The following is an 11,498-nucleotide window of genomic DNA, read 5'->3' as shown; positions in this document are numbered from 1 at the left end:
TATGGGCCAGTGAAGCGACATCCTCCACAACTAGACTGAAGAACAAAAGGACAGCAACTTGTCTGTTCCCCTTCCCCAATTCCCCAGCGCTGTTCCCCTTCCCCAATTCCCCAATAAAATCTTAAAAAAAAAAGAAAGAAAGAATAAAAGATATACAGCCTCTAGCTCAGTCCCAAGGTGGCCTTCCCTAGGGCTTCAGGGACCCCACAACCATCTGGAACAACTGCACAAGGCCAGGCCTAAATAGCCCTCTACAGCATTACTCTCAGTACAATAATAGCTACTCACATTGATGGACAGGTTCAAGCTTTTCCTATACACATTATCTCAGTGGATACAAGAGCACCAGGAATAAGGCAGGACTTGAACTAATAATCCATGCCCCCAGCTGAGTCTGCTGACCCTGAGACATGAAACGAGGCTCAAGCCAGAGACTGTACCTCCAGCCCCCAGCTCTTTTCGTTACACGTGCTCTCTAAGATGTGAGAAATGCCAAGGAATCAGAGTTGGGCTTTATACACACGAGACTCCCAAGTGCCCTCAGGGAACAGATTCTAGTACTTTCTAAATGTCCCACTGCATCTTTTGGTACAGGCTTTCATTCTCAGTGTCCATGTGGACTATAAGCAAGTTTTAGCTCCTATATTTTCCAGTCATTTGTATAAAATGAGGCCTTTAGAGCTTGCCCATGGATCTCATCAGGAAGTTTTGGGGCATAATCTACTATGCTTCATGGAGTCATGGAGACATATACAAATAGCCAGACAGTGGTAAGCCTTTCAGTCTTCAGATGAGTTTTTTGGAACAGCTAATAACAGTGCTGAAAGGATTTCAAGTTCTGTCCGGAACAACTGAGATAAGTCAGATTTGGTGAATTCAGCCGGGCTGCTGAACGCCATGAGCCAGCGTCAGCACTGGCCTCGGGATGCTACCTCAAGCTGAGGTTCTTGTTCTTCAAGTACGCGTCGTTCAGACACTCAGTGCTGCATCTTGGCTGCCAGGAGCAGTTCTCTGCTTATGGCACAACATTTGTTTTGGAAACAGAAAGGTGTGATATCAGTTTAAGCTGTTGGCTGTCTGTACTTAGTCATGTATTATTCTTTTCCACTTAGTAATATATTCATCTAAGTGTCTCATTAGTGAAGTTCATTAAGGGCATGGCAAAAGAAGACTCCCAACGGAAATGAAACACAGTTTAGCAAAATAGAATTTCCTCTTGAAATTGTTTTAACAACTAAAAAAAAAAAGTAAAAGAAATCTCTAAGGGCTAATGATAATGATAGGAAATAAGAAAAACAGCTTCGGCTCTGTGATACTATAAGGAGTACTAGTAGCTCAATCCAGTCCCTGCGCATTTGTTAGGAAGAACTGAAACAATGTGCAGACAAGGCCCTGTGAAGTCTCACCTAAGCGAAGCTGGCTACAATAAAAACACTCATGCTCCCTGGTCCTGATGATTTTTAAGCATTCCTTCCTCTTGGGCTACACAAGGCAGGCTCTCTAAACTCAACTCTGTCTGATTTTATACATTCCCCCCTGCTTGCTCCCCAACCCTGACTTCTGCAGGAAGCAAGCTCATGTGCATCTAAACAGGACTGAGTCACCGAATAACCCTCAAATGGAAACTTCACGCTGGGAAGACTTCTGCTCCAAATGTACCACCATGACCAGACCAGGAGATTAGCTCTGCTCTTCTTCAAAGAACAAAAGTTTAAAACCTACGTTTCTCTAATTAAGGAAGTTCTATTTACCAACAAATCTTTTCTTTCCAGCCATATCGAATTCTTCTTCGGGAAAGGAGCTAATGGTGCCTTCCGGTGGGAAAACCACGGGCGTGGCAGTGGTGGTGAAGGGCTTGGTGGTGGCCGGTGACCTCGAGTTCTCAGATTCATAATCTGAAAGGATATGAAGGTTCTGTAATTGGGCACTTCCAGAAAGGGGCACATTTGCAGTCAAAGATACCTTCTTAAGATTCAACTCTAAGGCTACAGATGCACCATAAAATAAATGCGATGCCTAAACATAATTTGTTTCTAATAAAACAGTATTTGTCCCCATTTTGCACCCCTCAGAAAAGCAGCTGCAGATAAATGAGAGGAAGGGGAAAAAAAAGAAACACATATGACCAGAAAAATGAGATTTTAGGATCAAAGCTGGAGAGAGCCTTAGAATTCACCCAGTTGAGCACACTCCTGTTACTGGTCCAAGGCCATTCTCTACCTAAATAATTTTCCCTTTTAGAGCCATGAAAGCTTAACATCAGAAAATAAAGTTGATTTTTTTTAAATGTATCATCTGTGTATGGGATTTTTTTTCTGGGGAGGAGGTGGGGTTACTTTTTTAAGAGAACTAACCCTTTAGCATTTAGAGAAATAAAGCTACTCCCTTTCAACTGCTCAAAGATGACAAGAAAGCTGCTTTGTATTTTCAAAGTTGCCAAGAAACCTTCCTTTGCTTTCTGACATCTGCTGGTTTTCTTTTAAGTCTGTTTTTATTTGAAAGCTATGGGATTAAACCACGACATCAAGCTTTATTATGATTGCATCAAAAGCAACATTATTCCCACATTTGTGATCTAAGACTATTGGAGCTACAGATAATAATGAAGGTACATCCTGAGTGTCAAAAGCTGGCTCTGGGGTGGGGACAAGATGCCTACATGAAGTTCTTCAGCTACAACTTATAAAGCACACAGACGAGTCACAGGGTCGTACGTATAACAATACCATTAAGTTACCATTTAGAAAGTAATGGTTTCAGATCCTACTCAAGGCGTTTTGTATTCTTAATCCTATAAGCTTACCCTTCCTTTAAAAGATTCTATGACAAAAACAAAATCTGTAGCATTGCATTTCTCAATGTAATTAGAAAAGAAAAGGGAAGAATGAAATGAGAAGTGCCAAGAGAGGAAGCTGAGACCTTGGTTAAACCAAGTCGTTTTACAAAGAGCGTGGAAGGGGATGCCCAGACCTCACAGCCCCAGAACTTCTGGAGGGAAGATGGGAGAGATGGGGAGCACAGGGCACTTGTTTGGAAGCTGCGGTTGTCATCAAGCACACTGTTTTTCTTTGGATCAAGTATTGGTGGGGGGTAACTTGGCAGCATGGGTACAGCCACCCTTTCCTAAGCATGGCCACCCAGCCCAGAGTTCTAAAAGAAATTACAATTGAGATCATCCACTTCATATGGGAGATAAGCTCCTCCAATCAGAAACGAAATTGTCCACATAATGTGCTTAAAATCAATCAGTACCTCCGTCATAGACAACGTATGCCTCTTCCGTGGGAATCACCGTGTCGGTCTCTAATCCTGAGAAATCATCTAGTGAAGGGGGAGGGGAGAAAGGGTCAGCAAATGCCCGGCTTTCCTTGCAGTTGTCTCAGAATTGTGCCCAGGACACGATTCATTCCTCGCGGTCGTTTCATGGGAAGAAGTCGCCAAGGCCAGGGCCTCCTGAACTTCCTCAGAGGAAGAGTATCAGAGCATGAGATGGAATCCAGACTTTCTCTCCTTTGTGCTCAGGAGAGGACGCCGGGGAAAGACCCGTCCCCAGCACCCCTGACCCTCCCACACAGAGCCTCTTACTGACCCCCTCCCTGCCACGTCAGTGCGCCTCACCCGACCTGCCCAGGCAGCTCTCAGCATGCTGAGGGAAGGGCCCTGGCCCATCCTGTCACGGGCATGATAACAAGGCCCTCAGGAAGACGCGAGGCGAGTGAGACGAGAGTGGGCAGCTGGGTCTCAGCACGGGGACAAAACCCCTCCTCCACCTGTGACTCCTTTGCTCATGGCACCCTCATTCTCTCCATCCCCTGGATCTTGCATGTTCTGGAAACAGGCTGATTTCCTGCCTCTCCTACATTCTAACTTGGCAAACCACACCAACGTGAGTTCCCTGTGCTCCACGAATAACTCCAACCTCCCACCCTCTCTCCCCGACTCAGGAGATAAATCTGTACTAATTACACTTCTCAACCTGCACGTGAAGTTTGGACATAATATTCCAATGATTACAAATTCCAATGATTACAAGCAGGTCGGGCTTTACTTACAAAACCACTAGACCTATTATGACTGCAGAATTATCCTTTAAATGTAATTTCTAGAGTTCCGTATGTGATTTTGTTATGTCTTCCAGGAAGCCCTAATTATAAGGACCATTATTAAAATGACTATATTAATGACTGAACTGATATTATGAGCACGAATAACAACATGGTTGAGGAAGGCGAGTGTTTTAAGCAAAAAATGCAATTTTTGCCTCTATTATTTAAGTACTTTGAGCAGAAGTCTTTCTGAGAAGATGCAATGAAACCAATGTATTATTTCTCAACTTGGTGGGTGTAGATGCAGCTGTAAAAAGAATGTCTCTCTGTAGCTGATAAAATCTGAGGCAAAAGGTTTTCTAACTCAGAAAAATTCAGAGGCATTCCTTCCCTCTTTTTGACCTGAAGCTCACAGCGATTATACCGCAACTGTTATTCAATGCACCCTTAAAAGGCAGTGGGTAGGGAACAGACAGGAATAACTACAGCTTATCAGATGCCTGCTGGGCATCAGGCACTTTCATGTCTATGTTGTTTGAGTTAATCCTCACATAAAACCCTTAAGATACATGGGCATATTATTATACCCACTTAACACCCAGGATTTATATCATTCCTGAAGTCACACAGCTGGTGAAGGATAGAACTGAAACTCAATTTGAACTTCAGGCCCTCTGGCTTCAAAGGCCATATACTTTATACTTCATAAAACCGCCTCCACTTTCTGAGAGTTGAACTCACCAAACAAATTGCTTGTAAACCTTAAGGTGTTCTATTAGAATCATCATTCCACAGCAGAATAAAGGGGAAATTGAAATAGAGTGTATATAAACCTCATCACTAAAAAAATTATATGCACCAATTTGAATTTTTTCAATGTCAGAAAATCATTGATCATTCCCCAGAAACAGTCCAATATTCTACTGGCCTTTTTTAAGCCTCATTTGGATAGCATCTTGAACGCAATGGTGCCCAAACAAACCCCTCCATGGAGGATGTTGGCAACCTCGCACTACCTGTCCAGCCCTTCTGAGAGTGATGATGCAAAGCCCCACGGTGGCAGTGGTGCCCACCATTGCAGTGGTGACACTGGGCATGTTCTGACGGGGCCAATGAATGCCAACAAGAGACAAGTGGTCAATTATCCACCCTTCAGGGGTCAGACGGTCACCTCATGAAAACTATTAGACATCATTTTTCCTTCGGTCATTCCAACATCAATATGCTGGCTCCAAGAGGAATTACTTCGGGCTGGTTCAAGTCAGAGAGTTTCAAGTTCACAACACCTAAAGTTTGGGGTTATCTTGCTGTTATTTCCTGGAATACAATTTTCGTTCCCTTGTCAATTTAACTGTTAAGAACATGGTCATGTTTTTCCTCATTATCAGTTCAGATTCATTTCTTCTCATTGTTATTTTTGGCCAGGCCAAAAATGAAATTATACAACTGTTGCATCCCAGAGTGGACAATAAAAGGGAAAAGTATAGGGTTTCCTTTGTGGGTTCCTGGAATTAAGCGCAATTCCTTGAGGAGCTGAAATACTCTGGAGTGGCAGCAGGTCCCAGAAATGATGCCTTTTACCTGCAAACTGGGATCACTTCTTGAGATGAGTGACAGTTAAGTCTTCTGGCAAAAATAAACATCGTACTGAGTAATTTAGTGCACTTTCTTTTGTAAGACTAAAGTCAGGCATGTTTTTCTAAAATAGCACCATCTTGATTCCAAATAAAAGCAACTTCCAGATGTAATGAAGTATATATACAATATTTTTTAAAAGCTGACCACCGGAATTTGCCCCACCCAAATGCCATTTCAAAGCATTTGGAACTACATATAACTGGATATTTTATAAGTCACCCCAGCATCAATATCAAAGTCTTCCACTTTTTCATATACAAGTAGCTACCAACCACCAGCCGTGTGGTATGGTTTATTCTCTTGAGTGGTTTATCCAAATGGTCATTAAAAAAAAAAATGAGCACAAAATATCACCAAAGAATTAGGGCTTAAGCTCCAGAAATATTAAAAAAAAACTATAAAAAATATTCTCAGTAAAACTTTAGAGAGAAGATAAATGACATCCATTTGAAACCCAAAAGTATTTGCAAATTGTACAGCTGGCCCAGCTCAGGTGAATTTTTAATTATTCTTTTTGTATTTTCTGTCTTGAGAGTGAGCTGTGGCAAGATAGAACCATTTTCCATGATGACTGATGTTTTTCTGAGATGTTCCCCATGGTCATGTCACAAATTGTTGAAGATGTTCAGCTAGAGCATCACATTTCCAAACACACATGATATCATCAGATCCACCGTAGAAATGGAACCTGGAAGACAAGGATCACTGGCTTTTACTTCTCAGAAAATGGAGAATGCCTACAGGTTAATGTATTGTTTAGATACCCAAAGATGAAGAATTACATAGGTACTGTGATGCAGAAGACACAATCTCTACTGCAAGGACTTTATTACCTAATGGGGAAGTCAGAGCAAACAAAAACTGTGTGTGTGTGTGTGTGTGTGTGTGTGTGTGTGTGTGTGTGTGTACCAAGAAAGAGGAGTAAAATCAACAATACACTAGAAACAAGCATAAAATACACATCCATGTCCACAGGAAGATATACACAAAATGGCATCCATAATGAGGAAGTACATAAATACTGCTTGAATTACTGGAATGGTTGAATGACAGACACAAGGCTATTCCTAGAACATAAAGGAAAAGGGGGGGCATGCTTTAACCAGGGGAGTCAAGATTTTGAGATCTGAAAAGATTACTTTAAAATTAGAGGGCTACAAACAAAATGTTGGGACTTTGCCAGTGGAATGCAATGACAAATGGTCGACTAGATGGCGGTTACAGAGAGGCAAGGGCAGATGATTCATTCAGTGATCACTAATGCTGGCTCTGAATCATAATTACTACAACAATAAACATTTCAGGCTACCAGGTTGCAAAATGCCATAGCCAATGTCACTTGGTAAATACTGATTGTGTACACATGGAGCCCCAGCCCTTGTGAGGGTACGTTATGGGCTGAACTATACTTAATACAACAAAAGAGAAGGTGGGTGAGACAAAACACAAACTCGAGAGCAGAGCTGGAGGCAGGGGGATGTGATACAGGTGGTTCTGTGGATTACGTGTGAGGGGGGCCTTGAACTGTCCCTCTACTGACAGCAGAGCCTCTTACTGACAGCATCTCTCTGCTTTGAGTGTCATTACGGCACTTACAGAATGTGCTTTGCACATCAAGGCCACTACAAGGTGTTCAACCAAGAAATGGCTAACTCTGTTTTATTTTATATGATTTTCAAGAGTAACTTTGACTCTGATTTTCAAATTACAGTTGACCCTTGAACAACGTGGGGGTTAGGGGCACCAACCACTTGTGCAGTCAAAAATCCGAGTACAACTTTTGACTCCCCAAAAACTTAACTGCTAATAGCCTACTGTTGACTAGAAGCCTTACCAATAACATAGTCAACTAACAATGTTTTGTATGTTATATATGTATTAAATGCTGTATTGTTACAATAAAGTAAGCTAAAGAAAAGAAAATGTTATTAAGAAAATCATAAGGAAAATGCATTTACAGGTTTTATTGAAAAAAATATAAGTGGATACCTGCAGTTCAAATCCGTATTCAAAGGTTCAAATGTACTTTTAAAAAAATGAATTATAGTATCTCATAATATTGTTTAAGGATGATACTTTATTCTCCCTAAACTTATTTTTTTCCCAAGACTCTGTATTGATCTGTACTTATTTTTAAAATGCTGCCTAGAGGCAAATTATTATTAACAGTTGGATATTAGGGAATAAGAAGAATGGACATGAATGAAATTTTTAAAAAGTATATACATGACTTGTACTACAATTTTAATACAGTTTTTTCTTTTCTTAAAATGTGTATACATTTTTTTGGCACCCTCTGTATAATGATTTGCAAAGAAAAGAAGAAACAGGAATGCCAAGAAAAATATTGACTTTCATGCCAAATAAAAGTCTAAAAATACAAAGAAAATGTAAAGAACAGGATATGAAACCTATATAAAAGCAGGCAAAAGAAAATTCAAAATATTAATAATAACAATTATTATTGAGTCGTCCGAAAAGTCATGATGTATTTTTTCTGTTTTTCATTGCAAAAATGCATCATGACTTTTCCGACGACCCAATATTATTATTAAAGCCAAATTCAAAATAGTCACTCTTCCATTTACAACCAATTATTAAATATCTATTCTAACTATAGTTCAATATTTTTAAATAAACATGTTAATGTATGCAGAAGAGGTCAAGGGAAGTACATAATACGTTCATACCAGAAATTCAAAGGGAATTCCAATTTGTACTCACTGGGTAAATAGTGTGAGAACCAATGGTTCTTCCCAATGGTCCTCCTCTTCTTCAGGAGGCTTCCTTGTTTTTTTCAGTGTGAATTTTTCAGATGTATCAAATGTTCATGTTTATTCAGATGCAGAACTTTTCCATGGAAAGACTGACTTCAAACAGAATTCCCATCTTGGATACAGCATTCAAGTTCACACTGATTGGGCTTATCATGGTCAACAGAGCTGTGTAAGAATTCCAGCTCGCAAATGATTGCTGAAATGAACAGTCTTCATTCTGTATTAGCTTAAAAAGACAGAAGCTTTATAGCCGACATGGCGATTCCCTTCAACCTGAAGGAAAGCAGATGAGTTTACCTCCGCCAAGACTGATGCAAATGCAGGGTGACCTCTTCCAAAGCAGCTTGAACAGGGGCTCAACAGCAAAGATTGTGACATCCCAGCTCCACCACGACCTGACCGAAAGTGTCCTAGCTCCATTCTTTAGCAGGAATGGGCCTTTCTCAGTAGGAAGTCATGGCAGGGGCAGAGGACAGCCTTTTGAGTATCCCAAAGCAGGGAAATGGCACAGTCCTCCCCAGTGGGAAGGCTCTGCTGCCACCACAGCCCAGCCATGCAAGGATTGGCATTTTCCAAAGGGAGAGCTATCAAAAAAGTGTGCAGCTGTCAAACGTGCTTCAGTAACCCAACTTGGAAATTCACAATGAGACTATTCAATTATCTGAATGATCCAACAGTAAGAAATTCATTTAACTTTTGTTTAAATCACATCACTAGTCACAGAAACACACACACACACACACACACACACACACACACACACACTAATCTACTAATATCCAGTGGAATACACGCTGGGAAAACACTAGTCCAAACTAATAACATCCCATGTTTCAGCTAAATGTTTGACTTGGGTTATGACAAGCATTGCCAGATAAAACACAGGGAGCCCAGTTAGATTCAACTTTTAGGTAAATAGTGAATAATTTTTCATGGAAGTGTGTCCTGTGCTTTAATTTGCTGAATGACATCCCCTTGTGACACAGTACTGTTGAACATGCCTTGTGGGGTTAGAAATGCCTGCAGTGGCCCTCCTGCCGTGCACCCTGCTTCCCTTCCCTGCAGCCTTTGGGACCCTCCTGTGAAACGCAGCACGCTACCTACAGCAACTACCATTAGAACAAAGACAGTTACCTTCCTCAGGGGAGCACTCCGGGACCCCACTTGAGCCCATTATCAGATTGCCATCTTCATCATGCCGCTCCAGGGTCCCAGGAGGGCAGGTGGGGACAGGGGTGGTGGTGGTGGTGGTGGTGGTGGTGGTGGTGGTGGTTGTCTTAGTAGTGGTTCGGATGGTGGTCGTTGGGCGCGTGGTGGTGGTCGTTGGGCGCGTGGTGGTGGTCATGCGGCGGGTGGTGGTCGTGGGCCGAGGGGTAGTGGTGGGTCTCTCGGTTGTGGTGGGGGCTCGGGTGGTTGTTTTGATGACCTCCAAGCCTACCAGGGGCTTCCCTCCAAGACTCATAATGGGCTTATCCTGGGCACTGGCCAGGGGTTTGCCATGCCGCCCCTGCCCGAAGAGGGGGAGCCCATCAGGGCTCACTACAGGGGTTCCTCCCAGATCTGAAACAAAATCAAACAAAAGCTGTGCAACAAGGTGACACATCCAGCAGAAGTAGAAAACAAGTGGAAAGTGTCTTCTCAACACTGATATATTCTCATATTCTACTCATCAAAAGGAAAGATATAATTAAAAGGCTATCAGCTGAGGTAGCAATATCTGCTGCTATCCAGAAATTTCTGGGCTTACTATATTGTCCATTACTCTATATTACCTTATATAAATTAATAAATATTTCATTGATATGCCCTATTACTCTGAAATAATTCAGTCTCTAGTAAGGAAAGTAATTCTTTCCTCTTTCTCATTCTTACACCTAAGAAGGAAAAGAGTTACTTTGGACCAGGGGTAGCCAACTTTTCTGCAAAAATCTAGAGAGTAAATATTTTTAAGTTTTATGGGCCCAATAATCTCTGTTGCAACCACTCAACTCTGTCACTACAGGGCAAAAAAACCAGAGACGGTACACACATGAGTGTTTCTATGTTCCAATAAAACTTTGCGTATAGACACTGAAATGCAAATTTCATGTAATTTTCATACGTCACAAAATATTATTATTTGATTTTTTTTAATTTAATTTTATTTTTTGCAATCCTTTAAAAATGTAAAAACTCTTCTGAGCTCACAGGCCATACAAAGACAGGCAGCAGACAGGGTCTGGCCTGTAGGTCGTAGTTTGCTGGCTCCTGCTCTAGGCTGCCCAAATTAAAAAATAAAGTCCAGGACCAGCCGAGTGGCGCGTTGATTGAGTTGGCTTGGGAAACCAGCTCTGAATAGCAGGACTGCTGGTTCGGATCCCACATGTGGGCCAGTGATGCTGTGCTCTCTACAGCTAAGATGGTGAACAACAGCTCAACCTGGAGCTGGGCTGCCGTGAGTTGCCGGCGATGCATAGTGGGGCTGGCCGGCAGCCGGCGTCAGCTGCCATGAGCTGCTGTGGGCTGCTGTGGGCAGCCGTGCAATGGCTGGTGAGTGACTGCCTCAGCCGGGAAAAGCACAATGATAATACCAACATGGGCAAGTGAAGCGACGTCCTCCACAACTAGACTGAAGAACAAAAAGGACAGCAACTTGTCTGTTCCCCTTTCCCAATTCCCCAACACTGTTCCCCTCTCCCAATTCCCCAATAAAATCTTTTTAAAATAAATAAATAAATAAATAAAATAAAGTCCAGCGCCACTTTTCCTAGAAGGTGCAGTCAGTAGGAAGGGTATAACTGCAGTTGTATCAGGGAAAAGCTAACTTCTGCCACTTTTGAGGTACTGCTTTTCACATGGCTAAAAATAACTGGACCAAGTGTACCCATTAAAAATCAGGAGAGACGATACAAATTGGTAACTACAATATGGCCTCAGGAATAGAAAAGACAGTCTGGGGAATATAATCAATAATGTTGTAAATATTTTTTAGGGGGCCAGATGGACTCATGTCTTGTTAGAGAGACCACTTCATAGTTGGTGTAGAAGCCTGACCACC

General features: G+C 41.9%; 1 protein-coding gene across 1 annotated transcript in view; it reads right to left on the bottom strand.

Annotated features, from left to right (window-relative positions):
- The window catches only part of FNDC1 (fibronectin type III domain containing 1), a 111,817-nt gene that overhangs the window by 20,725 nt on the left and 79,594 nt on the right, over positions 1-11,498 (bottom strand). The window contains exons 14-16 of the mRNA XM_019663756.1: positions 9,596-10,021; positions 3,253-3,321; positions 1,752-1,895 (exon numbers count right to left, since the gene is read on the bottom strand). Of these exons, the coding sequence (XP_019519301.1) occupies positions 1,752-1,895; positions 3,253-3,321; positions 9,596-10,021 (639 nt within the window). The remainder of the gene's footprint in view (positions 1-1,751; positions 1,896-3,252; positions 3,322-9,595; positions 10,022-11,498) is intronic.

The sequence above is a fragment of the Hipposideros armiger genome, unplaced genomic scaffold (assembly GCF_001890085.2).
Source record: "Hipposideros armiger isolate ML-2016 unplaced genomic scaffold, ASM189008v1 scaffold_404, whole genome shotgun sequence".
Taxonomy (NCBI): domain Eukaryota; kingdom Metazoa; phylum Chordata; class Mammalia; order Chiroptera; family Hipposideridae; genus Hipposideros; species Hipposideros armiger.
The sequence above is the reverse complement of the archived record's forward strand: the minus strand, read 5'-3'. Positions and strand labels throughout refer to the sequence as shown.